The sequence below is a fragment of the Amyelois transitella genome, chromosome 21, assembly GCF_032362555.1.
Source record: "Amyelois transitella isolate CPQ chromosome 21, ilAmyTran1.1, whole genome shotgun sequence".
Lineage (NCBI taxonomy): Eukaryota > Metazoa > Arthropoda > Insecta > Lepidoptera > Pyralidae > Amyelois > Amyelois transitella.
Window position 1 is genome coordinate 4,845,707 of NC_083524.1, and position 27,914 is coordinate 4,873,620.

At 34.3% G+C, this 27,914-nt stretch overlaps 5 protein-coding genes across 5 annotated transcripts; all 5 read left to right on the plus strand.

Moving 5' to 3' along the window:
- The first annotated feature begins 885 nt into the window (after positions 1–885).
- Positions 886–2,449, plus strand: LOC106138767 (uncharacterized). Its single transcript, XM_013340043.2, has 3 exons — positions 886–1,241; positions 1,369–1,485; positions 1,827–2,449. Exons 1-3 carry the CDS (start codon positions 972–974, stop codon positions 2,139–2,141), a joined length of 702 nt encoding a protein of 233 aa, XP_013195497.1. The 5' UTR covers positions 886–971; the 3' UTR covers positions 2,142–2,449.
- Positions 2,450–3,447: 998 nt separating this feature from the next.
- On the plus strand, positions 3,448–7,172 carry LOC132903038 (uncharacterized). Its single transcript, XM_060950207.1, has 2 exons — positions 3,448–3,570; positions 4,295–7,172. The coding sequence occupies exon 2, from the start codon at positions 4,304–4,306 to the stop codon at positions 6,389–6,391; it is 2,088 nt and encodes a 695-aa protein (XP_060806190.1). The 5' UTR covers positions 3,448–3,570; positions 4,295–4,303; the 3' UTR covers positions 6,392–7,172.
- A 203-nt stretch (positions 7,173–7,375) lies between these two features.
- On the plus strand, positions 7,376–10,343 carry LOC106138764 (GDP-D-glucose phosphorylase 1). The gene is made up of 6 exons (XM_013340040.2): positions 7,376–7,656; positions 7,973–8,105; positions 8,220–8,370; positions 8,744–8,846; positions 9,119–9,422; positions 9,886–10,343. Exons 1-6 carry the CDS (start codon positions 7,483–7,485, stop codon positions 9,993–9,995), a joined length of 975 nt encoding a protein of 324 aa, XP_013195494.1. The 5' UTR covers positions 7,376–7,482; the 3' UTR covers positions 9,996–10,343.
- A 5,729-nt stretch (positions 10,344–16,072) lies between these two features.
- On the plus strand, positions 16,073–17,716 carry LOC106138766 (lipase 3-like). The gene has a single exon (XM_013340042.2). The coding sequence runs from the start codon at positions 16,107–16,109 to the stop codon at positions 17,604–17,606; it is 1,500 nt and encodes a 499-aa protein (XP_013195496.1). The 5' UTR covers positions 16,073–16,106; the 3' UTR covers positions 17,607–17,716.
- Positions 17,717–20,078: 2,362 nt separating this feature from the next.
- LOC106138769 (small integral membrane protein 20) lies at positions 20,079–21,319 on the plus strand. The gene is made up of 3 exons (XM_013340045.2): positions 20,079–20,339; positions 20,617–20,673; positions 21,169–21,319. Exons 1-3 carry the CDS (start codon positions 20,225–20,227, stop codon positions 21,216–21,218), a joined length of 222 nt encoding a protein of 73 aa, XP_013195499.1. The 5' UTR covers positions 20,079–20,224; the 3' UTR covers positions 21,219–21,319.
- Positions 21,320–27,914: the final 6,595 nt, after the last annotated feature.

Sequence of the window (27,914 nt, forward strand, 5' to 3'; positions counted from 1 at the left end):
ATTATTATACGGCAACAGAAAACGCTTATCAGGTTGAACCACTTTTGCCAATACGCCTTTTCCATATTTCGGATAGTTCAGCTGGTCTGTGATAGTTCTGCATTAGACGTTCCAGATTTTCGATTTTTAAAAGCTAACAGAAAATGCTCATCAGGCTAAACAAGTTTTGTAAGACGTCTTTTCGATATTTCCCTTAGTTAAGCTGAATTGTTATGGTTTGACATCAGCTGTTCCAGATTCCAAAGTAAATTATACCCTATATGTTGGCCATAATCTGCACGCGAACCAGAAAGCTTTTGAACAAACAGGAAATGCCTGCTCTTAAACCTTAGTAGGTATATAATAAGAGTACCTACAGTCTCTATTTGATCCTTTATCTAGGAAACATACAAGCCGATAAACGTGCCTAATCTTTTCTACAATTTAGGTGCCTACCTATATCTTTTGGAGATTGATGGAAATTAAATGCATCCTTATTCACGAATATTAACAACGCGTATTCCTATTTATCCTTAAGTTAAATTGGCCTCGTGTAACCTACAACTTCGTATGCAAAATCTTACGTTCCCTTCTTGCGGATCCTTCAAGCAACCTACCTACATGTTTTTTTAATATCAGATGAACAATATACCAAGGCACTCATTTAAGGCTGTACTACGTAATGATTTGAGACGATTTCTGTTTGAAAAAGTATTTTAGTATTCTGAAAAGCATACAAACAAACATTTTAAAGAAAGTATCCAAAGTTCTAATAGTTGGTATGGTTTTCTTATTTGAAGCTTTGGCAAAATCAATTTGCTATCCTTACACGGGCAGAAAAATTAAATTGTCAAACTGACAGCTGCGCTGCTGTGCTGTCATTGTCAATCCGTCATATTACAAATACAAAACAAATAAATAGTTATTTTTTTTATAAACAATCAAAATAAAATCATTTAAACTGAACAAGAATACTAATATTTTTATCCATTATGCTGTCTGACTTTGCCAAAGAGAAAGTTTTTTGGACAAGAAAAATGAACTTGAATTTAGTGAAGTTCATTGAGAGCAAACCAAATATATGGAATCCAAAACATCCCAAATATACATCAATGAAATGCAAAGACCAGACTTACGCAGAATTTGCGGCACGATATGGAAATGAATTTACAGGACAAGCGGTCAAAGATAGATGGACAAATATCAGATCTACCTACGCCAATTATCTAAGGAAATTGAAGACTAGTCGGGCTAAAGGAGAGGTTCGATTCTAAATAGTACCTAGATTAACAGTTACTGTGAAGTTTTACCTGTCAAAACTTAGTTAGGTAGTGAACACCTTATGACTACATTATAGGCTTTCTAGAATAATAGTACCAATTGTTACAGGAGTACAAAATCAACTGGCACTTATGGAATGCTTGCCACTTCTTAATGAGAGTTCATAGAAGAGTGAAAGATGATCCATTGTTTGCAGGAGTAGAAAAAGAAGAAGCTACAGAACATGTAAGTCAAATATATGTATATAAATTATTTTTATTATATTTATATTAAATTATTATTATATTAAAGAATTGTTACTAATGTACCTATTTAAAATCCTATTGGTTCTAATTTTATTTTTTTTATTTTATCGTTTTTGTAATTATTGTTAATTTTAAGTGTGAGTCAAACAGCTCCTGCATTATTCCTCCAATCTCTACCTCTACAAATATGAATTTCATCAAGTGTCCTACAATAAGATTTTTAAAATTCAATCATGGTTTAGCATAGCATTAAGTAATCTTTGCACTTATAATCTGAACTGCTGAAATTTATTTACTGAATTGATTTTTTCATTCCACCAGGATAATTCTTCAGACCAAGAAGCTGGCTGTAGTCAAGATGAAATAGATGCTATCCCTACAAATGATGAACATATAACATGTCAGAGCATAGTAAATAATTTGGTAACAGTTTTGAAAGGCATGCAAAATGATGCATTTGGTTTAGAAAATACCAAACATGGCCGCATAGGCCGAACTGTTGCCAAGAAACTTGGATGTATGAACTCATATTCTGCTGCCAAAGCTTCTCAAAGAATAATGGAAATTTTGCTTCTCTATGATGAGAATAATCCTCTCAATCCAAATAACATAAAATCTGAAAGAATGCAATCATAAAAGTATGTTCATCAAATTATTTTTAAGACAGAATAAGAAGAATTGTGCCGTGCCGTTCCCAGCACCAATAGAAAAAAGACTAGGACCACTCCATCTCTTTCCTATGGATGACGTAAGAGGCGACTAAGGTATATAAACTTGGGATTCTTCTTTTAGGTGATGGGCTATCAACCTCTCACTAGTTGAATCTCAATTCTATCTGAAAGCTAAATAGCTGAACATGGCCTATCAGTCAACTGTTGGCTCTGTCTACCCCGCAAGGGATATAGACGTAATTATATGTATGAATAAACATAATTTATTGTCAACTGTGTTTTGCTCTTGCTTCTTGATAAAAGGCTACACCTAGCCTAGGCTCAGCCACTGCAGTGGGTCTAGTTCTAGCTTATGTGATATGGACTAAACCTAATCTAGGTTGAATTACAAATTTCTACTTGCCACAAAACCTGCATAGGTTTACTTTCTGTTTCATCCTCATTTATACTAGGTATTTATTTTAAACTAGCTGTGCCCGCGACTTGTCCACTTGGATTAGTTATTTTGGGCATCATAGAAGCCCTCAAGGATGAATAATTTTCCCCGTTTTTTTTTCACATTTTTAATTATTTCTTTGCTTTTTATAGTTGCAGCGTGATGTGATATAGCCTAAAGCCTTTCTCGATAAATGGTCTATTCAACGCAAAAATAATTTTTCAATTCGAACCAGTTGTTCCTGAGATTAGCGCGTCCAGACAAACAAACTCTTCAGCTTATAAAGCTGAAGAGTTTGTTTTTAGTATAGATTTTTGATATTAGTATAGATGAAAGGAAAAATATCTATAATATAATGATTATTTATACCTATGACTCAAAAAAGTAAAGAAAAATCTAATTAAAACCTAATCTAATTTACATTGATAACATTTTCATACTGTGTCTGATCTTTTTAACCGACTTCAAAAAAAGGACTTGATCTAAAGCATAAATATTATGTTCATAAGACCTAAGTAAATTAAAAAAATACATGTCTTCCGGTCACATGTCAAAAATAGTGACAACATAGTATCTCTATATTTATTTTATTTAGTTTGTTTGTGGTGACAACCAAAGAGAATTACCACTACCGTAAAATGTGGTGAATAGGGATCAAAGGTTGAATAGGGATAAAACCAAGAAAGTTTTCAACACCAAAAATTCATTGTAAACAATTTGCTATTTATGTTTTACTTTTTTTGAAGTTTAAGTAGATTATTTGAAGTTTATATGGCAACTCTGAAATATCTGTCAAATTAATCATAAACTGCCAAAAAATACGTTTGAAGTTGCTCCCCCATACACCGGATTTTTACTGTGTCTTTAACTTTGTTCAAATATTTAAGTTTTGATACTACACTTAGTGATTTTATGGCAAAAACATTGTTTGAGTGTTCGTGCACATCATACATTAAAGGTAAGTGTTTATTCGTTTTATTTATTGTAATTTTCAATGAATTAAAAATATACCTAAAATTACAATGATTTTGAGGTGAATGGGGATGTCCTATGTACGAATAGAAATGAAGAGGAGGTCAATAGGGATGCGAACAGGTTGAATAGGGACGATATAAGGGTGAATAGGTATAGAGGTCTAGGGCTGCCACTACCTACTTAATTATAACGTCTTTTCAGTTTTTGTAGGAAGATCCATGTATGTTGTTATGTACCCGTATATTGTAAGAATACTACCTACAAAGATATTATTTTAGCCATACATAACTAACAAAATATGTTTAAAAGTACTACTACTACCTATAAACGCGAAAGTTTGTAAGTATGGATGGATGGATGGATGTTTGTTATTCTTTCACGCAAAAACTACTGGACGGATTTTGATGAAATTTAGTATACGGGTAGAATATACCCTGGAATAACACAAACAGTACTTTTTATCCCGAAATTCCCACAGGAGCGAAGCCCCGGGGCGTAGCTAGTAATTGTATAAAAATGCGAAAGCTTGTGAGTATGGATGTCTATGAGTATGGATGTTTTTATTTTACACCTTATAACTAGATAGGTAGGTAGGTACTACTTAATGGATTTTGCTGCAACTTTGCACTAATGTAGCTTAGCACGGTACCTAATGTACCTATTCTCTTTGCTTTAATATTACTCTACCTGATTATTTCCTCTTTCAGGTACCTATAATGCCTCGTGTTTATACCTCAAAATCATCAAAACCTTATAAGAAATATGATCCCCTAATATTAAATTCGGCTATATTAGCCTATCAAACTGGAAATGCATCTATTGTCGAGGTAGCAAAGCAATTTAACATTAGTAAATCTGTATTACACCGTCATGCAACACGTCGTATGAAATGTCAGGGTGGACAAAAGGCATTATCAGATGAGGTCGAAAAATATATTATTAAATATATCAATGTTTGTTCCGAGTGGGGCTACCCACTTGACACGTATGATCTAAGAATTATTATTAAAGGGTACCTCGATAGAATGGGGCATAATATTAAAAAAATCAAAAACAACTTTCCGGGTGTAGGGTTTGCCGAAAGTTTTTTAAAAAGGCACTGTACAGATATATCTGAGCGATTAAGCCAGAATATAAAAAGATCGAGGGCAGCCGTATCGCCGGAAATTATAGTGCAATATTTTGAAGAACTCGAGCGTTCCTTGCAAGGTGTTGATTTGGCTAATATAGTCAACTACGACGAATCGAACTTAGCCGACGATCCCGGTAAAAAAAAGGTTCTGTCTAAGAGAGGGGCTAAATATCCCGAAAGAGTCATGAACCACACGAAGTCTTCTACGTCACTAATGATGGCTGTAGCTGCCGATGGTACTCTTTTGCCATGTTACGTGGTTTATAAAGCGGCACACCTTTATAATACGTGGACAACAAATGGACCCCCAAACTGTAGATACAACCGCACTAATTCAGGATGGTTTGATGGTGACACTTTTGAAGATTGGGTTGAGACTGTTGCCATACCATACTTCAATAATAAAGTTGGCAAAAAGATTTTAATCGGTGACAACCTTTCATCACATTTGTCCATAGAACTAATTCGTAAATGTCGAGAATTAGATATCAATTTTGTGTTTCTTCCACCCAACTCAACACATCTAACCCAGCCCCTGGATGTTGCGTTTTTTAGGCCAACCAAAACTGCATGGCGTGATATTTTATTCACTTGGAAAAAGACTGAAGGACGTATCTTGCCAACAATACCCAAAAATGTATTTCCAAAACTGCTAAAAAAAATGCTAGATAAGATGGAACCAAATATTAAACAAAACATCCTATCGGGATTTGCAAAAACAGGAATAAGCCCTTTAAATAAAGAGAAAGTATTGAATAGATTGCCAGGATATGTCACGAGAAATGAATTTGATGCGGAAGAAAAAGAAGCCATAGATGAGTCAGTTTTAAACTTGCTGAAAGAAATGCGCTATGGACCACAAAACTCAAGACCTATTAAGAAAATGAAGAAATTAAATGTCAAGCCAGGAAGAAGTGTTGAAGACAGTACAGGTTATATAGACAGCGATATTTCGAATTCAGAAATAACACCTCAACCAAAAATAAGTGGAAAAGGAAAAGGTATTGGAAAAAAAACTAAAAAAGATAGTAGTAATAACATTTTAGAAGTTAAAAAGACTGAAAAAAGTATGGAAATAGATAATATGACAATAATAATGGATAATGAAATACCAATTATGGAGGACAAAGTTATATACACTGATTTAAATACATATGATGAAGAAAGAATGTCTGATAATACTAAACAAGAACCAAATATAGAATCAATAGTAGAAATAAACCTATTACATGAAGATAAAGTAAATAGCTTGACTGGGCATAACACGGGAAACGAATTTGGTACGACAGAAAAAGAAGCTATAAATGAACCCGTTTTGATCTTGCAGAAAAATAGCTATGGGTCAAAGAAATCAAGATCTAATGAAATGAAGAAATTAAATGTTAAGACAGGAAGAGGTGCAAAAGACAGAAGAAAAGGAAAGGGTATTGGGAAAAAATCTAAAAAAGAAAATGTTAGCAATAATATTATAGTAGCGAAAAAATCTGAAGAAAGTTTTGAAGTAAATAAGATGCCAATAATAATGACGGATGAATTTCCGATTGTGGGCGACAATGTTATATACAATGATTTAACGATATTTCATGAAGATAGTACAATTTTTGATTATACTGTACAAGAACAAAAGACTGAAGCACAGTATGAAAAACCTTCTAGAAAAAAAATTTCCTGAAGGTAAAAGAATAAAAATCTTATCTACGGAAGTGATATCCAAACCAAGTACAAGTGGCCTCAGAAGACAAAGTTATTATAAAAATGAAGAGGAAATATTTCGATATTTAATGGATGACGATATATAAGATAAATTTTTGAATTTATTTTTTGATTTTTCTATTATTTCATATAGGTACATACAGAAAAAAAATTGGTCTCATAATTTTAATTTGTTTATTTTGTGATAAAAAATTCATTGAAGAACATTTCTTTGTAAGATTTTGTTTTTGATTCTTTTAATTTTTTTCTTTTGATTCATACCAAAAAAAAGTGTTCTCGTTTCCTTAACTGTTTGTTAAAAATATTTTTATTTTTCTTTGTTGACTTTATGTTAAAAAATTCATTGAAGAAAATTTCTTTGAAAGATTTGTTTTTGATTATTTTTAATTTTTTCTATTGTATCATACCAAAAAAAAGTGTTCTCATTACCATAAGTGTTTGTTTAAAATATTTTTATTTTTCTATAAGTGTTAACTCACTATAAAACCATCGATAGGATAGGTCCTTTATGTAGGTCCAACCTATTGAGAAAGTGATATAAATATAACAAAATTAAACATAAAAATCGTTTTTTTTTATTTATCACCATTTTTTCTGTGGTCTCAAATCACTGGGACGAGCTACACTAACACGACTACGGCACTACTTGTCGTATTGATGTTCGGATAGAAAATAAAACATAACACTGTCTTTTTGGGCAGTCGAGTAAATAAAATTGCCAACCCTAACAAAATTCCCCATTCATGCTACTCTCGTACCTATTAACCCCAATTCCGGGTGAATAGGGATTTTAATTTATATTTGATTTTATTTCCAAATCCAAATGTAAATTAGGATATTTTATTTAGATTTAGAAAGATATAGCATAGACTCAAACATCTGTATACCTTTAACAGCAACGTTTCTTTTGAAAAAGCGTCTAAAAGTCGTAGTGAAGTTAAGTTTCGTCCCTATTCACCCCGTTTTACGGTACATTGATAGTGACAATAAATCCGTCAACATAAAACAAATATTTATTATTTCTTAGTTTCGAGGGAAATTTTCAGGGAAATGTATAAACTAAGTGAATTTAGCACCCCAAAGGAAACATTTGTGACCCAGAAACTAAAATTCATTGACCTTTTAACGCAGCTTTGGTGCGATATTCATAATCAAAATGAAGTGTTTCGATATAAAGTAGATAAGATTCAGGAAAAAGTAATTCAAGGAAATTATCTATTACAAGTAAGTTTTCTATAAGTAATTTTTTTTCAGCCATTTTCGAAAATAAATACTTTTATCCGATTCTAACTTTTGCTCGTCAGAATTTCATGCGAAACTACCAAGTACCTACTAAATTCATACCAACCACAGATTTTACTTTAAGTATTTTTTATTTACACATTTGAATGACCAACATCGAACATTTAATACAGGTTATTTAATATTATATACCTAATAATAATATAGTTACGTTAGTAAAAAGCCATTACACACTTAAAAAAAAACATTTTCACTTTGAATATTAAATTTTTCAATTACCTACTTCTTTATTTTACAGCTTAATCCTGATAGAAGTTCGAAAAGGAGGATCCCTGAACAGATAGAAAATATTGCACAGCCATTTGATGGAAATAAATTTAATTTTACAAAAGCATCAACTAAGGAAGTAATTTTTAAGTTGCATGATGAAGGTAAATGTTATGAAGTAGTTTACAAAATATAGATATTTTTTTCTTGAAATACAATCTAAGACTAGTATTAAAAAAGCAAAATATCTACCTTCATGTCTAAAATTTTATTTACAGTTGATGAGACACATACTATATTTGTAAATGTAAGCCCAATTTCTCAATACCATTCCCTGCTGTGCCCGTCAATGGAAAAATGTCTGCCCCAAGTTATAACAGAAGACAGTTTACTGCTGATCTTAAAAATTTATTTCTTGGCTGGGGACCGGTGAGTGTAGGTGAATATAATAAATTGGTTTCTTTTTTACTCTCAACACATATCATGTCCTAATGCAGATGATAAACAGAGACAACAGTCAAGGACCCAAAGACAACATTGGTAGTTTCAGGTTGCTTGGGTCATTGCATTTTTTCTATTACTAATATGTTACCATTGTAAAAATGTTTACTTACTAGACTTACTTATGTGGGAGCTTATAGAAATGGAAGGCACCTTAAATGCTTCTGAACGTCTAGAGTTTATTAATAAATTTAACCCAAACTTATCCAGTAGTTTTTACATTTTTTCAATCAAGATAATACAATGCAATATCTTAATAACAAACTGATTACAAACTAAGTTTTAACCTTTTTATATCCAGGGACCTGAGAATAGGTTTCAACAGTCTTTGTGCTATGGCTTCTGTAAATCATTTGCATTACCATCTGTTTCTGGAGAAGCATGACCTGCCTATTGAGACTGCCGTGAGTTATATTTATATAAAGAAAATTTCTAAAAAAAATGATGAACTTGCATAAAAAGAATCAGATTAAGTGAAAGAAGTGAACAGGAATTGTGGCAAAGGGAAATATGTAGTCTCTGCCTATCTTCCTGGAAAAAGAAGTGATTTTATGTATGCAAAATACCTAACAATGGTACAACTCCATGACATACAGAAGCCCCTGTGAAAATAAGTACAAAAATTATGGCAAAAATCTAATGTTTCTTATAATACACATAGCCTCTTTATTTTCAGATCTGCACACATTTGCACAAAGAAGTACACTGCTTTACAGACTATCCCATTCCAGGATTCTGTTTTGAAGTTTCAGAAAACAATATTGTAACCATTACTGAAGAGTCCTATAAACTTATTGCATATTTATTGAAAAATTCATTAGCACATAACATTTTCCTAACCAGAGGGTCCAGTTTAACAGGATGTCAGAAAGAGGTTGTAAGATTGATTATCTGGCCGCGGAAGAGCAGTGCCGGAGCCAAGCAACTAGCATCCTTTAATGTTGCCATATGCGAAATGAGTGGATGGTTCCCAGTTTATAGTAAGTGAAATTTTTTAAGTTAACATGAGGTAAGAAATATGGCATAAAATTGAAATAACAAAATAACAGATAAAGGTTGAGTATTGAGTGAAATAAAAATTGGTAGCAAAGAAAAATAATATGTGTCACATGCTTTTCTTCCCATGCAAATTGTAAATAACAATCAAGGGAAAGGTTTATAAATTTGGGTTTCTTCTTTTAGGGTGATAGTCTGTCACTATCTGAATATTAATTCTAAATGTAATTACAAAATAAATTATATTCTTATAATCATAGTACATCCAGCCCCAGTAGTATAACTTTTTATTATAACATGAAAAGTCGGTGTCGCGCGTATGGAATATGGGAAGTATGGAATAAAGTTGTGTCAATATAAATATGTATATGAAATCAAATAAGTATATAGCTGATCTAGTTTTTTAACCTATAATAATTGTGTACTGCAATGAAACTTTTTTTATAGATACCAAGGATTACGAAACCTTGAATAAAGAAAACCTGGAAGCTGAACTAAGAAGATGGAAAATTGATGATTTTCACAAATTATGTGATCACATAAAAAAAAATATATAATTTCGAGTTTTATTTAACCATCATAGTCCAAATCCATGCTACAAATCTACTCAGTTAAATCTCACTTGTGGATTCCTGCCTTATTTGTGGAAATCTGAAAAATAATATAGAGAATTATATTATTTTTCAGATATCCAAAGAGTTATTTTTATTTGACAGTTTGTTCTATTAACGAAGCCACACAGACCCCTGGGATAATAGGAGGGACAGCAAATTACAAAATATAATACTTAAACATGCTTGTGTGTATTACTCCAACAAGAAAGTAGCTCCTAGAGATAGTTTTAGTACTTCAAAATTTAAAAACACTTCTACAACTGCTCATTTCCACACCACCCAAGAGGTAGAGCACTAGGTGCGCTTTTTTTATAGTGGTTTCCCCAGTAGGCCTAATCCACTTTGACTTTAGTTAATTTCATCAAAAATCCTTTATAATTACATAGTTTTGAATGCCCCTGCGCTTTTCAGTAATTTATTTTGGGCATTGGGCCAATTAATTTTTGATAATCTCATCAAAAATACTTTAAAACCTTATACAGAATAATATTTTCTGTTTTTAATGCCCCTGTGCAATTCAGTTTTGTTTTGGAATAAGTATTATATCCTTCCTGTCAAAGGGAGTAGGTACACTTACCTATAGTTTCTTTTTTCTACCTATTTTACTTACATTCATTACTCAACTCATTGGTACATTGATGCATGTTATTATTTAATGGTTTTAAATTTTCCCATCTGATACCAATAATTATGCAATCTTTTCAAAAAGCCCAATATCCAGCAAGGTTAGCGCCATGCGCTAAGTAAATAAGTATGGTAGGTAGGTACCAATACTGTACCAACAACTTCGTTCTATTACCTACCCACTTAAATGCAATAAGTGTAAATTAAAATTTACCAGTTGTGATTACCAGCCAGTGAGTTTCAGGAAGGTATCTTTATGGTAGCTTAACAAAAGACACTGCTCTAATCCAATACTACTTGCGTCAATGCACCAAGACAAGATTACATCCTAGCAATAGTACCTAATTTAAATACTAGGTAATGAAACTGTACATTCTAGGAACCAAAATAATGTGTGTCACGGATTTAGTAACTTTTCAATCAAAACGTATACGCAGTAATGTTTTGATGGTGTCTTGAAAATATTAATAAGTACTTATGGCAAGATTCCTAGAATGTCGCTGAAAAAAATATGAACAAAGATAAACTGACGTCATCAGTTATTCTTCGTTCTATTGGAGACCTTGTTTATACCTTTACCGCATTTCAAGCGGTGATTTTTTTTCTTATTCTGCTGCTGATATGTTCATGTTGTCTCGAACTCAAAGACCTTGTCCTCAACTCGCAGACTCTCCAGAGAAAAGTCCAGATTCCTCCATTCGCGGCCGTCGTCCATTTTTATTGAGCAAAACAACGGCTGTCGGCAGCAATGCAAAATTAATATTTAAAATATTTCAGTCATGATGAGAAAATTATAACAAGAACGAACAACATTAAAACAAATAAAATACGTACAATTTACAATGATAAAATTGAATAGTGATTAAAACAAAATCTTCGGATTTCTCCTTTCCTATTTTATTTTTTGACAGGAATAGATAGATAACTGAAGTATTGGTAGAAATGTGAAAAAAAAATCGTTTATGGAAATAATCGATTAAAATCGATTTTTTAAAAGTAACAATCGATATTTTTAATAATATATATATTTTTTATTTTTAAAATTAATAATCGATTAAAATCGATTTTTTATATATGCACTCCAACATTACGTTTTTGATTTTGTCTTCTGGCTTGGAGCCCGTAACGCGAACTGCCAAAGAATAATATCATAGCTCCATAATATTCCATAAACGCCATCTGTGCAGTCTTTTTGTGCTTTTAAAACAGTTTAGATGGTTCACTTAATCAAACATTCTCTAGAGTTAGTCGATGAACTGTATTTTATCGACATTCGGTTGATATGTTATTCATTATTCGTTGCTGAAACTTCATTTTTCAAACTTGATTGTTAAAAACTTTAATTTGTGTTGATTATATAAGAACTTACTGTTTCTGTTGTTTATTTTTAATGAATAAATCTATTGATATAATTGTATACGGCGTTTATTTTGACATTAATTGAAAAATTTGGAACAAATCTATCAATATAATAAAATCGATTATTTTCTTAAGATGTATGTATATTAACAAATAATCAACTTTTCATACTTAAAAAATAAACCGATTAAATAAAAATCGACTTTTTAACAGCAATGTGACATCCCTAATTATTTGTTGGTTTTGTAGAGATGTGCCGAGTCAGACGACTCGTAAAAACAGATAGGTATGTAGGTACTCATATATTCGAGTTACGATTCGGTCAGATCCAGGTCCCTTAGTCTGACGAAGTCGAACGCACGCTGCACGGACGCCTTATGAAGTTATGAAAATATAGGTTTCGAATAGACAGTATATACAGGATTCGAGTACTTAAAGAATTCGAATACAAAATTGAGTACAAATTTCGTTGAAATAAAGTCTAATTTTAAATACCTAATTATACCGTCCGTCATGTCGGGAAGTTAGTCGCGGAAAATATGTATTTATAAAAGTGGAGTAAAAAAAGCAACCCATTTTGCATAAATAAAGTTTAGTTTTAAATATTATATGTTTACGCCGTCATATAAGTAAGTAGCGTTTAAAATGTAAAAATTTGATGAGGTTATGTCAAGCCTTGTTTCTTTTTAAAGAGGTGGATCTTACTTTGACCTGTATGTATGTTTGTTCGCGATTATGTCGCGCTTCGCTGAATCTATTTTGATGTAGTTTATAGGAATGTGTTTGTCACATTTAGGACAAGGTTTTAGATAGGTATTTGACTGACTTCAAAATAGATGGATATCAATTGGAGACGGTTCTCTTTTTACAAGAGTGATTGTCAATAGAAACAAAGTATTATTTTGTACTCTCATCACTTTTGGGATTATGTCAGTCGGAAACTCTGAATAAATACATTTAAAGTGTACCTATGGTGTAAGTACTTTAGTTATTATAATAGCAATTAAGTTACAATAACGGTATTTGTTTTTAACAAATTGGACAAAAAATGAGGAATGCAAGGAGACTACTTAAACCATACCTAACCTAACACATTTTTTGCTTAAACTGTTAAAGTAATCAAAGTAGTCAATTCTTAAGAAGTATTCGAGTAATCATCTAAGTACTCGAGTACCTGACTGAGTCCTCTGACATGAATTACGACTCGAATCTTTTTTAATCGAGTATTTACTTAAACACTCAGATACTAATTTAAGCCTACTCGGCACATCACTATCTATTGAATTGTTTGTTGAATTTGAAACTTGAAAGTTTGTATGTACCGGTTGAAAGTTTGAATAGGCTATTTGACAAAGTTCTAAAAACTATCTTAGGGTATTTATTTGTTTATAAGGAGCCCTACAAAAATACTTTTCTGCCTTTATTACAGCTATTTTATTAAAAAATCGAAAAAGAAAATGTAATATTGAAATATGCCGCCAAAACGCGACTTTTAGCAATATGGCGGCCATGGCATGCAGTGACGTAAATTTCGTGTAAATATCATACAAAGCTTGTTGGTGTTTCGAAAAGTTTTGATTTTCACTTGTTTTATTTAACTTGTGCCACGTCATATGTGTGAAAATTATTAAAATGAGTTCCTATAAATGTTGTGCAGTGCCTCAATGCACTAATACAACAATAAAATCTCCTACGAAACTGTTTTTTTCTATGCCGATGGATTTGAATATTCGCAAGAAGTGGTTTCAGATCATGATCTAAGATCAGTAGTTACCAAGATATACTTACATTGATGTTTTCACATTCCTCAGTTCGGCAGCATAGAAATCTGGATTGTCTTTGAAGAAGACAATCCAGATTTCTTCTTCCAACCATTATTGCGTCCACTTTTGGTAGGTTTCGACTGTCAGCTTTCGCGGAATTGGTTTCCATTATTAAATACCTATGTTATCTGAGTTATCCTGAGCGATCAAACACTTATAAAATCTTGAAAAATAATAGCGAACACTAAGGAACGGTACGATCGACAGTCTGTTTATGGATAATTGACGTCATAATAGAAATAGCCAATCACGTTCGTTTTTAGTCACGTGACAGCTGCATATAAAAACCTAATTTTCTGAGACGGATTTTGTTTAAATAATGCAATATTTTTATCTCGCGTTATTACAAATCGCTCCAAAAAAATAATATTAAGACTGATGACATAAAACAAATGTATATTTTGAATACAGTCAAATAGCCTATTGAAACAAACCAAAGACAAACAAACAGACAGTGGAAGTAACAGCTGACCAAAGAGAATAAAACCACTACGTTCTGCTGACCTGACGCTGCTGGTAAAAACGTTGTTATATTTTCTTTGACCGCTGGCTGAGATTATAATTTAATCGTAAAAAGCGCCAGATCGTCAAAACGAGCGCCAAATGCTATATGTAGGTACATTACTTTGACAATTCTCGCTCACTTATTGATTTCCCTCTAAATTGCCTAAAATCTTAAGAAAATATTTAGTATGAGTAGTAAGTATTAAAAAAGAGCCATATTGTCCAAAATGCGCGGTAAGAGCCAAGCTATTCGAATTTTGGTAAGTAGTAAGTTCGTTAGGTAGGTCCTCGTCACGCTTTATTTATATTGAATCTTCATGAAATTTTGCGTATAAATATAGAAACCGTTCCTTCTTACCTCACTGGCTCTATAATGCACCTGTATAACTTACTACGTCCACCCACCTACGCTCAAAGAGAGTAGGTATAACCACTACGTTCTGTCGCCGGCGTCTCTCGTAATACTCACGTAGTGATAGTGACATTACCTAAGTCACACGAGACCGTCTGAGTCAGGGAAGAACATTGGGTACTTCGCATCCCAGTAAAAATTACAGTTCCCGTGGGATTGACAAAAATCTATTGGTGGCTATATACCTGCATGTAGGTGCTAGTGCTAAGCTGTGGGTAACATCTACTTATAGTAAACTACAACGATGAGTGATTAAAACTCAATACTGGCAAAAATAAGCTCATGAAGAAGTTTGATTACCAGATTGCCATAACAATGAAAAACAAAATAAAAGACATCTGTTGCCTTCCTGTGGTTCTTGGTTGTCTTTTTATTTTACCCGACTGCAAAGAAAGGGTTATGTCTTTCGTGTCTATTTAATAACTTCGTACATATCTACATAGAATCACGCTTCTTTTTCTCTTACAAACAATAAGGGATTGGATATGATACAAACAATAAGGGGTTGCATACAATTATTAATCTTGTTATCTACCTTTTTAGTAAATAACTTTATGTTTTTTAAGCAGGCAGGGTTTTTATTTCTTTAATTTCTTATTTGTAAGTACCTAAGCCAAAGTTAAACATCATTAGCTATGTCATCAAATACTCTTAAGCTTATGATTAAGTAGGTATATACTTTAAAGCCTAAGCTAGGTGATACCTATGTTCATGTCCTAGGTACCTTTATAAACTTTAATAATTCTATGGGACTCACTTTTTTCACCCTGGCGATAATCTTGGTTACAGGAGAGGAGCAAGGGATGCGCCCTAAGACCATGATCCTGGATTACGAAGTGTAACATGTATCATCAACCAATTTAGATTTGGGGGTACTTAGTACTCAGTCATCAGAACAAAAAATTGTTCCTTAATCACCATTTACAACATCTATGGGAAAAAATATAGGGCGTATGGTCCTATTCTAAACAATCGGAAGCCGCATACATTAAAATGCCTTTTAAGCATTTATTCCACAGTTAGCTTTACTTAAAAATATTTTTGTATTATTACTTAGCCACACTTCCTATCAACACTTCGTAATGGGTTTGATAACTTAGGTACCTACCAACCTATCAAATCTGACGATTAAATCACTCTTAAGTTGACTGCGGCATGAATCATTGTAACCCTTGTTATCACAAGTTTGTAAACTACTTTTGTGATACAAATATTACATTAGTCATGCTCCCCCTTGACCTGTGGTAATGGGATAAATTACACTTATACATCAATGTTCAGTCAGTTCGCATCGCCAGGCGGGTCGAGCAGCGCGTCTCGAACTACATCACAATGAAGATCGCTTTTGTTTTGTTTATTTTGTTCGTATTCTCGCAATGCGGCGAATCTCGATGGCTGCCGCAAGATCTCATCGAAACTGTCTCAAACAAAACATCTCAGATTACCAACTACGTAAGACAAAAAGGGAGAAGTCTCAAGAACTTCTACGATCGGAACTTCAGGAAACCGGTAACGCAGTATCTTGGAAATGATGATGTTAGCAGCACGAAACGATTCAAAAATTACATCGATCAAGCAGAGACAAACCAACAGGAGGTGTTTGATACCATCGCTCCAAAGAAACCTGAACTTGAATGTGTAGAAGATGACCCAGCTATACGTATGACCACGCCGCAACTAATAGCAATTCATGGATACGCAGCGGAATCTCACACGGTTGTCACTGAAGACGGTTATATACTTACCATTCATAGAATACCATTCTCAAAGAATTCAAAAAATATTGTTCCACGAAAAACAGTACTGCTGCACCATGGTTTACTAGGCAGTTCCGCTGATTGGGTACTGCCAGGACCTGAGAAAGGACTCGCGTATATATTGTCAGAAGCTGGGTATGACGTCTGGATGGCCAATGTCAGAGGAAACACCTACTCCAGAGCACATGTATCCAAAAATGTAGACACGTTTTCGTTTTGGAATTTCACTTTTCACGAAGTGAGTCAACACGATTTGCCGGCTGTTATTGATTACATTATGGACATGAAAGGTTGGGATGTGAAAATAAATTATATTGGCCATTCAATGGGCACAACAGTGTTATTCGCATTGTTATCAACGAAGACGCATTACAACAAAGTTTTGAGAGCCGGCTTCGCCTTGGCGCCTGTAGCGTACATGACAGACATAAAAAGCCCGATAAGGCTACTGGCTAAGTACAGCGATAACATAGAATTCCTATTGAAATTGCTCGGAGCCAACGAATTTTTGCCTCAAAACGCTGTGCTGAGATGGCTTTCGAAACATGCGTGTGAAATTAACCACTACGAGGAAGTAATATGTGAGAACTCCTTGTTTGTGTTATGTGGTCATGACGCGAGTCAGTTTAACAAGACCTTATTGCCGATCATCTTAGGACATGTTCCGGCTGGAGCTTCGACTAAAACCCTCGTTCATTATGCGCAAGAGATTAAAAAAGGCGGTAGGTTCCAGCAGTTTGATTATGGGCCTGACGGAAACCTTAAACAATATGGTAGTGTTATCCCCCCTGAGTACCCAGTCCATAAAATAACACTGCCTATTGCGCTGTTGAGTGCAGAAAATGATTGGTTGGCCAGTGATTCGGACGTAACAAATTTGTATGTGCACCTCGCAAACCCCATTGAGCACTACATTGTCCCACTAAAAGAGTTCAATCACATAGATTTTCTGTGGGCTGTCGACGCGCAAAAGCTTGTTTATACCAAATTGTTAGAGTTGTTAGAAGAAGGCGTAACTAAAGTGGATTTCAATCCGAAGGTTGACACGAACGAGTTGATTGACAGTGATACGTAGGAAGAAGAAAAACTAACTAGACTTAAGCTATTTTATTTACCTTAGTCATTTTTTTGTAAGTTACTATTAAGCCAAGTCAAACAATAAAATAAAAGGATACAATAGTTTAATCTTCGTTTGAGTTTCAGCTGTTTTAGAATCCTTTCTCTTTTGTATTATTTTCCTCATATAGAAAATACTATATACTACTATGGCCCGCCACTTCGTCCGCATTAAGAATCAATGAAAAATCATTGCTTCTTAGAGGGGAGGGCAAGCCATACTGAAAAAAACAAATTCAAATAGAAGCAACAGTTTTCACAAAACAGAAATTAAAAAACTATATATTTTTGGGCTTCCGTCGGTCTTATAGAGCCTTCATATCGTTTTTTTTTAATATCATTCAAGTACATAAGCCCTAAAAGTAAAATCCCAAATTTATAAGGCATTTCCCTTGTTTGACTTTCACAGTCTGCGTAGGAAACGAAACAGCTGGCATACAACGTTTTTATTCACTACCAAATCAGCATAGCGTTTTTATTATAATATGCTGATTTGGTGCCTGCCTAAAATAAAAGTTGTAAGCCTGAATGACATAACTACCTCTCCCAGATTCATCTCTTTCTAGACAAAATATCCACAAAAAATCTTGCATCTTTAAAAAAATTACTTGAGTACCTGTTTCCCTACACACAGTTACGCGGGACTCGATTGGTAGCATCTACCATTATACTCGTACGATATAACCAGTCTTTTTATTCATAGACAAAGAGTTCATAATTTCTTTTTATTTCTTAAACACGAATGAAGGATACATACAGTCCTAGATGTAAAGTAAATCGTATCCGGTGTACCTACCGGGTATCCCCATTATAGGTTTTAAATGCAAGTTGGTAAGTACTAAATACGAACATCAATAATACTGGTGAAAACCCCGTCTATCCCACTAATCCCATTGAGATGTATCATGGTGGAACAAGTGCATGTCTATCCAACTAGTTTTATGTTTACGTGTGTCGTCTAATTTGATCCAGTGGCACTTTGTTTTTATGGCATAATAACAGCTGCTACATTTATGATCTTGCATGAAGAGAATGATGTAGGTATGTGAATAAAGCTAAAGAAATATTTACATTAGGTATATTGTAATGTAAATATTTGTTATAAGGGAAAGATGAAGGTAGGCTCTGTCTACTCCATCCGGAAGGAGTCGTTAGTTTTCTAAGTAGGTATATATATGTTTCATTAATGCACCTTGCAAAAGCAATGCAAGGTTTTCTTACTTTAGCACTTCGGAGAAATTTAGGTACCAAACCTATGTTAACCACGAACAGCTGGTTGGCATAGCATTTGTCTAGAAGAGGGATTCAAAGTTCATAAACAAACCCCTTGCTTGATATTTCCACCTGCACGTGAGAGAAATAGACGATCGCAAATTGATTGCCACTTCTTTACGCTTCAACTAACTACTCGTACCTAGGTAGATCTTAGTACTGTATCAACTGCACATCCAATTACCTGCAAGGTATTTTATAACGTGGTAATAGCGGCGAATTACAGTGCATTTGGGTAGCTTGGTATTTTGACATAAGAAGGATACGGGTAATCGTTTTTATATGCCAAGAAAAATTAATGCTCCCGTGGATGATTTAGATCTCCGCGAACGAAGCCTCTGGTACTTATGTAAGCTGTGAACTAATGGACATTAATCATTTATGAATGAATTGACAAATAATATTATTGATCTTTTTGTTTATACTATCAGTGTTAAATGCTATTTGTCATAAGATAACAAATTATTCTTGGACTCTAGGTAGGTTCAAAGGTTAATAATTTATTGCGGATATAATAATATATAATAAATTACTTATATACATAATTCGTTTTAGATCATGAGTCAGTCATATTTAACTTATTCTACACTTTACGTTCTGTTTTAGTAGTCATGTTTTTTGGGCGGATCCCCAGTTTTCCAAACTTCTTATAAGCGATGAGATAACATTCTGTGTCTACTATTTGAATCTCAAATCTAGCACAGCTGAACGTAGACTTTCAGACTTTTCAAGTCTGTTATCTCTGTCTACGCCGTTAGGAATAAAGACGTGATTTTTGTATGTAGGTTACACTATTAAATGGGGTAGACACAATAACTGGTTGCAAACAAGTCTCGAAAGACGCGATTTCCTTAATGGTGAATGATATTCAATTTCATTAAATTTTTTTTTCGTAGTTAATAATATGAACTTAAAAATAGTTCATCTGTTCTAAAAAATAATTACTTGCATATACGTAGTAGTACTTATTGTTTATTCAAAGATATACCCAAGGAGTATTTTTATTCGAGTTAGTTTGGAAGTAAATACATACCTAGGTAATAGGTACTACATAAAATAGAAGGGTAATTTTTCTAGATCATAAAAACCAAGCGCCAAAGATCAAAGTGTTTACCTACCCCATGTGGGACAAATATAAAAAAGTCACTGTCAAAAGTCAGAATAAAATGTCAACAACGGGAAAATAAATACTTAAATAAATACAATTCTGATTCTTGAAAAGTTCTTAAATTAATAATAAAGAAATAAAATTACTATACCTACCCAACCTATCAACTCTCTCAAGCAAAAGATAATAAAAACAATATGTCATTTTCTAAAAACGGGCGATTTATAGCACTTGTAAGTGGTCTTATTGGATTCATAGGACTCACAATGTATCCAATAGCTATAAGTCCGATGATCGACTCCTCTGAATACAGTAAGTAATATCTATTTAATTCTTTACCTATGTGAATATAATAGGTACGAAAGCTAAGAACATTGTTAAGTTTCATTTAAAACTACGTAATAAGTACAGTTCAGGCTTGAAATATCGAATACTTTTGGGAACAAGTTTAGATGTGCCTTGTTCACATAGCTTGTCCACAGAAATATGCACATAATAGTAACTTAACATGTACTTAATAAATAATAATACTTTTAAAATCATATCTTATAAGTTCATTTTCATAATATGAGCCTTATTTCTATTACAGAGAAAATTCAAAAGGAGCTGAGAAAAAATATTGATCAAGAAAAAATTCAGCCAGGAAGTAAGTAAATTTGTTATATTTTCATTCCAAACACAGTACAGTTGTATCAATATTAAGATTGTGATATGGGTCAAACATTGGAAAAAAAATACACAACAGTTTCATATTATACCTAGTTATTAAGGAACAGTGATAGAATGGAATAGAAATAAAATAGCATGGCAACAAAACAGGCTAGTATGAAGGATTATTCTTTTTCTACTTTAGTTATTGAGTGATGTCAAATAATTAAAAGAAATCAAAAATATGGCTTCTAGGGGAGCACCAAAGAGACTTTCTAGTATTTCTACAAGAAGGAAAAAGTATAAAGCAAACCTGAATTTAATTACATCTTTGTGAGTAGGGTAGAATCTTCTATTAACCCACAGAGGATGTTTCAAAAGGACATCTCACCAGAGCAGGAACAAAACAGGAAGCAGAAACTAGATAACTAAAAGAATTTATAAGTTCTCTTTTACTTTTTTAATTTGAACATTTTTTCTGACCTTGTTTCAGACATGCCAGTGTGGTCAGATCCTTTTAGCAGAAAGAAATCTGAAACATAATATTTAGTTGTAATTGAAATTTTAAGTTGTTATTTTATGTATAAAAGAATGTTGATTGTATTATAGATTTATATAGTAATGTGGATTTGTTTAAATTTATTATCTTGGTGATGGTGTTCTGGTTACAGTGACCTGGAATTTAAAGCTGTGGTTGAAGAAATGAAAAATTCCACCAGAAGAATCACCAAAATATTTTTATTTCAAATATTTGAAGCGCTGTACACTTAATAATATATGCATAAGTGGTCTCGCGGAAGGAAATGGACAAGGAGTACCTTTGATCCGTAACTCGAGCTCTTGTCCAGCGCCGGTATCTTCCACGATCCAAAGGGTAGTTTTTGGGAAACACAAATCACTGCACTTCACAAATTAACCCCGGGGTGCGTAGTTAATAAAGTTTTAGCGTCTTTGATGAATTTTGCGAATATTCACAATCGATGCAGAGAGCGGTGCAGTTGCGCGCGGAGACGAAATTGGCGCGCTTTTTTTTTAAAATTCTTTTTCGAAATTTGGGAAATGTGTGAGAGTGGGACAGGAATAGGATTGAGTGCGTGCGTGAAAGAGTGCGTATATGTAGTGTTGCGTTTATAAAAAATATGTTAAAAAATAAATAATTGGCGAAGACAAGTCTGCCGGCCTAGAGGTTTCCTCTATATTACATGAAACAACATACAGGAACTAGGAATAAATACAATTGCAAGTTTTGAGTAGATACGTAACTAATAACAAAAAAATTAAAACTTACAACCTAAAATATATAAATCTAGGTAATAACATTTATTGAGTAGGCAATGGGCAAACCCGGATTACTGGACGTATATAACTCCCAGAAGAAGTGCGAACCTTGACGGTTCGAACTATATTGTCTTTACCCGGGTAAACATCTGTAATGACTCCCAGGGGCCAACAATGAGGATGCGTATTATTGTCTTTGAGTATGACTACAGTACCCAGTTTTATATTTTCTGAGGACTTAGTCCATTTTTCTCTTTGTTGAAGGGAAGTGAGATATTCCTGGCTCCAACGACGCCAGAAATCATGCGTGAGTTTACATAACAATTGATAACGTGATAAGCGATTATCAGGCGATTCAAGGTAATTTTCAGCGGGAAGAAATTTTATAGGAGTAACATTTAAAAAATGATTTGGAGTGAGAGCAGTTGCTTCAGGTTCAGTACCTAGCACACAAAGGGGTCTACTGTTCAGCAAACCCTCTATTTGAACTAAGACAGTTGTGAACTCCTCGTAAGTTAAGATCTGAGAGCCTACAGTTTTGAGTATATGAGTTTTAACACTCTTAACATTAGCCTCACTTAGACCGTTAAAATGAGGACCGTACGGCGGGCTATGTTTAAATTGAATTTTATTTGTCAATAAATAATTACTGATATAATTTTGGTGAGCTGTGGACTGTAATAAATCATAAATTTCACTAAGTTTTCGTTTAGCGCCGATAAAGTTGGTTCCGCCATCGCTATAGATCATAGAAACCGGACCTCTTCTACTTATAAAGCGTTTGAAAGCGTCGACAAACAATTCTGAACTGAGATCAGAAACTAATTCTAAATGTAACGCCTTGGTGGCGAGACACACAAATAGACAAACATATGCCTTGTGGCTTTTGATTCCACGGCGTCGAATATGTGTAATAAAAAAGGGGCCTAAATAATCTACAGCAGTGTTAACGAAACACTTAACTTTTGAAATGCGAAAGGTAGGTAAATCTCCCATGCGAGGGTAAGTGAATTTCGGTTTAAGTTTGAAACAAATATTGCATTTATGTACGCGTTGACGAATTAAGTTTCTAGCGGATAGTATCCAAAACTTTTGTCTTATAAGAGCGAGTAATAGTGAAGGTCCTGTATGAAGGTTAGTAACGTGATAATAATCAATAATCAATTGAGTTATTAAATTTTTAGAAGGTAATAAAATGGGATGCTTTTGACCGAAATCGAGTTCAGAGTTTGATAATCTCCCACCGACTCTTAGAAGGCCTTCCTTGTCGATAAAAGGGTTTAACTTGAGTAGAGAACTATCAGATAATTTCCCATTTCGTAAAGCGGTAATTTCTTTAGAGAAATGCTTATTTTGAACAAAGCGGATTATATAAAGTTCAGAAAATTCTAAATCTTGTACAGAAATAGGTTGTTGAGATTTTAATTTTTGTATAAAACGTAACATATAAACAACCGAGCGTAATAATTTCAACCAGTTTGAAATTCTTTCAGCCATAATTTCAATTGGATGAGAAGTCTGAATATCTTCAGGACTTTGAACGACTAAACTTATTGTTTTAGTCTCTAAATTTCCTAAACAACCATTAGGATTAATCGTAAAAGGTTTCAATGGCCAATCAGAACAACTAAGGCTTAGCCAATTGGGACCATTAAACCAAAATTGATTGTTGACTAGAGCTTTAGGCGTTACAGGGCGAGATATAATATCTGCGGGATTTTCAATGCCTTTTACATGAAACCAATGCTTAGCGGGAAGTTTTGAGTTAATCTCAGTAATTCTATTAGCCACAAATGTATGGAATTTATACGGCGGAGAATGAATCCACGTAAGCGCCACAGATGAATCTGAAAACGAGTATATTTCGTTGATATGACATCTCTGGGAAAGAGTATGTCTAACGGCGTCTAGAAGGTTAGCGAGAAGAAGAGCGGCGCACAGCTCTAGTCGTGCGAGTGGCATTTTAGATAGTGAAGCTACGCGAGACTTAGAAGCGAGCAAGTGGACAGAGCCGGGTGAGTATGAGTCTTGACTAACGCGAATGTACACATTAGCGCCATAGCACCTTTCACTTGCGTCTGCGAAACCTAGAAGAATGACATGCGGAGAACGTAATCCGACATGTCGCGGAATTTTTATTTGTTCTAGATAAGCAAGTTCATTATGAAACTGTGTCCATTTATTTAAGATCGCGGGAGGCACTGGATCGTCCCAATCAAGGCCAGCCATCCAGCATTCTTGAACGAGCAGTTTCATGTATGTGACCACCGGGCCTAGTAGCCCTAATGGGTCGAACAAGCGCGCAGTAATCGAGAGAATGAAGCGCTTGGTGCACTCTTGCATATCAGCGTTCGTTGAGAATTGAAAATGATCAGTAGTAGGTAACCACTGCATTCCTACTATCTTATGTGGAGTTGAAGCGTTAGTATCAAATTGTATGACGTCTTCACTTTGCATTGCGGACGACTTGTCCAAGAGGTCGGGACTATTAGAAATCCACTTCGTGAGATTAAAACCACCAGAGGCAAACATTTGGATCAACTCGGACTTGGCCTTTAGAGCGACGTCTACGCCATCCATAGATGTGATGAAATCATCCATGTACATGTGAGTTTCAGCTTCTGTGGCGGCGAGAGGAAATTGATCGCGGCTATCGGCAGCTAGCTGGCGAATGACTCTCATGGCAAGGTAAGGGGAACTTGATATACCGAAAGATACACGATTGCACTCGAATGTATCGATATCAGATCTAGAATCGAATCGATATAAAATACGTTGAAAAGCGTGATGAGTGGGAGTAAGTTTCAATTGAAAATACATCTTTTCAATGTCTGCAGATAGGGCCACAGAGAACATGCGTAAATTTAATAAAAGGTCAAATATACTTGTCTGTAAATTTGGACCTGTATAAAGAAGGTCATTAAGGGACTTTCCACTAGTAGTTTTACTACTGGCGTCAATAACGATACGAGTTTTCGAAGTGAGTTTGTCGGGGCGATAAACAGCTCTGTGCGGAATATAATAAGAGCTATCATCCGACGATGCATTTTCAACCTTAGATAAGTAACCTTTATCAATATAACTTTGCAAAGTGTCGTTGTAATTTGTACGTAAATCAGGATTACTATCAAGTTTTTTCTCTAAATTCAGTAAACGGCGTCTAGCGATAAAATGAGAATTTCCTAATTCTGAAGGATTATGTTTAAACGGGAGATGCACAGTATAACGACCGGTACTATCTCGAGAATAAGTTGACTTGAAGATTTCTTCACAGGCCTGATCGTCAGGGCTCATATGAATTTTATGAGGGACATTGTCGAGTTCCCAAAAGCGTTGAGTAATTGATTCTAGCGTTGAGGTTTGTTCAGTAAAACAAAAGAAAGTTTTATTATTAGCATTGCGACAGGGCTTGATGCGCGTAACAGCAGCCTTACCCATGGCTACATATCCAAGAGTAGTTTCTAACGCAACTACGGAAGAGTGCGGTGAAGTCACTTTGTCACTTCCTAACAGAAACGGGAAGAGCTCGTTACCAATTAAACAATCCACCTCGCCGGGCGTGTGGTAATTATAGTCAGCCATTGGTAAGTCACTAAAGTGAGTTAATTTAGAAATATCTAACTCATAGTTGGGTAGGTGGTCGGTGATCGAGTCAATAACACGCGCAACTATATCATACGAACACATAGGATCGAAACGGGAATGGAATTTCAGAGTAGTGACTCCGTATGATACACTTTCGGTCTGACCGATACCTTTAATCGAGGAGGAAGCGGGAGTTATTTTTAAATTTAATCGATCACAGCAAGATTTTGTGATGAAGTGGCTCATAGATCCACAATCTAAAAATAGACGTAAATTATGTCGCTTATTCTTATTAAAAACATAAACGGAAGCAGTAGGTAAAACAACGGTATTACCTAGCTCATAACAACGAGACGAAGTAACAACCGACAGCGCAATATTATTTAAATTTGCGCGCGTATTCGAGTCTGCGTGTACTTGCTGCATAGAATTCGACTGTGTGAGCGTATCGGCAACAGGGGCTGAATACGGTGCGTGCGAGTGAGACGGATAGCTCACTGACTTCGCCTTGTGACTAGACGGTGTGATAGCACTTTGAGTATCATGCATGTGCAACAAAGAATGATGTCTTTGCTGACAAATATTACAGTTACGTTGAGAACGACAGACTGCAATATTATGAAATCCGAGGCAATTAATACAAAAATTGTACTTAGTGACTAAATTATTTCTGGAAACTGGAGTCTGATTCAAGAAATGTTGACACTTATACAATGCGTGTGAAGGTTGAGAATTGCATATCAAACAATTGTAAGATAGTGAGTTTTTAGAATTAGAATTACGTATGTCTGTTTTGGTATTTATCTGATCGGTGTTAGCGAAATAATTATGCGTTGCTTTATTTTTGTTAGTATTTTTATTAGCGTTCGAGGGTAGCGTTTTGTTCATAGTATAGGCAGACGAACGAAGCGTTTGTATCTTGTTTTGATGATTGACAAATTGCGTTATTTGAGAAAAAGTAGGTATCTCAACACATGAATGCATTTGCTCAAATAATCTTACTGTCTCTTTGTCAAGTTTATTGAGTGCTATATGCGTAAAAATATAATCGGACAAGTTATCGATTTTTAATCTGCGTAACGCAGATTCGGCCGAGCAAAATTGCTCCAAGAATGTATCAAGCGATTGGCCAGTCTTAAAATTAATCATTTGGTCAATATAAAATGACGCTTGGACTCTGATATCTTGGTATTTCTCCAAAAGCGCGTTCCAAATAATCAAATAATTGTCTGACGTGGGAGGTATACCGGAACATACTGTTAGGGCTTTACCTGTTAGTTTGCCTACCAGATACTGAACCTTCTCCGCATCCGTCAAGCGGGGATTTTCGTGAATTAAACTCTTAAAGTTTTCATAAAAGAGTGACCATTTTGTGGGGGTACCATCAAATGATATCAAATTAAGCGGGGGTAATTTCTTATTCAACAATTCAAACTTTTGATCGCACCTGGAAATCTTACAGTTGTATTTATTTTCGCAAGCTTTAATATGACAATAAAGTTGGTCAAAAGATTTCATACTGGAGTAATCCGGTTTTGATTTTGGATCAAAAGAGATTTGAGCTATGGCTAAATCATCGAGCGTTTGCATAAAATCAGTCCTAGTTTTTTCAAGCGACTGTATCATTATCAAGAACTGCTCTTTGTTTGTTTCATCGGAAATATCTTTACTAAGTGTATATGCGTCTTGAATAATAGCAAAAAGATGTTCCTTTTTTGCTGTTAATCGAACAATTTCGGGAGAATATGCACATTCAGACTTTTGTTTCGACATTTTAAATTGAAAATATGTAAAAAATTACTTTAATGAAACTAGAAAATAAATTTATAAAATAAATCGGTGAAAATAAATATGGCGGCGATGTCGATAAATAATTTGACGCAAATTCGTAACAAAAAATATCAAATTATCTCGAAAAATACAATTGAACGAATATTTGTTATGCGTAATATATATTCTATTGTGAATATATAAGATAATAAATTATTATATTTAAGAGAAACATATGAGTTTATGAGTGTTTAAGCGAATGAAAGTGTAGCGTAATGTAGGTAGTTAAGTATGTAGTAATGAGATGCGTTGCGTGGTGCGTTGGAATTAAGTAAAATATACGATATTAATAGCGTGTGAGAAGTATTGCGTTGAAGAAGAGTAATGTGAGGATAGCAGATAGGGATACGGCTCGTGAGGAACACTTGATCTCGCGGAAGGAAATGGACAAGGAGTACCTTTGATCCGTAACTCGAGCTCTTGTCCAGCGCCGGTATCTTCCACGATCCAAAGGGTAGTTTTTGGGAAACACAAATCACTGCACTTCACAAATTAACCCCGGGGTGCGTAGTTAATAAAGTTTTAGCGTCTTTGATGAATTTTGCG

Excerpts from the sequence above, each read along its gene's own strand:
- LOC106138767 (XM_013340043.2), top strand. The coding sequence starts at position 972 with ATGCTGTCTGACTTTGCCAAAGAGAAAGTTTTTTGGACAAGAAAAATG. Across the intron at positions 1,242-1,368 it reads CTAGTCGGGCTAAAGGAGAG|GAGTACAAAATCAACTGGCA; the intron begins GTTCGATTCTAA and ends CAATTGTTACAG. Across the intron at positions 1,486-1,826 it reads AAGAAGAAGCTACAGAACAT|GATAATTCTTCAGACCAAGA; the intron begins GTAAGTCAAATA and ends TCATTCCACCAG.
- LOC132903038 (XM_060950207.1), top strand. The coding sequence starts at position 4,304 with ATGCCTCGTGTTTATACCTCAAAATCATCAAAACCTTATAAGAAATAT.
- LOC106138764 (XM_013340040.2), top strand. The coding sequence starts at position 7,483 with ATGTATAAACTAAGTGAATTTAGCACCCCAAAGGAAACATTTGTGACC. Across the intron at positions 7,657-7,972 it reads AAGGAAATTATCTATTACAA|CTTAATCCTGATAGAAGTTC; the intron begins GTAAGTTTTCTA and ends TTTATTTTACAG. Across the intron at positions 8,847-9,118 it reads ACCTGCCTATTGAGACTGCC|ATCTGCACACATTTGCACAA; the intron begins GTGAGTTATATT and ends CTTTATTTTCAG.
- LOC106138766 (XM_013340042.2), top strand. The coding sequence starts at position 16,107 with ATGAAGATCGCTTTTGTTTTGTTTATTTTGTTCGTATTCTCGCAATGC.
- LOC106138769 (XM_013340045.2), top strand. The coding sequence starts at position 20,225 with ATGTCATTTTCTAAAAACGGGCGATTTATAGCACTTGTAAGTGGTCTT. Across the intron at positions 20,340-20,616 it reads GATCGACTCCTCTGAATACA|AGAAAATTCAAAAGGAGCTG; the intron begins GTAAGTAATATC and ends TTTCTATTACAG. Across the intron at positions 20,674-21,168 it reads AGAAAAAATTCAGCCAGGAA|ACATGCCAGTGTGGTCAGAT; the intron begins GTAAGTAAATTT and ends ACCTTGTTTCAG.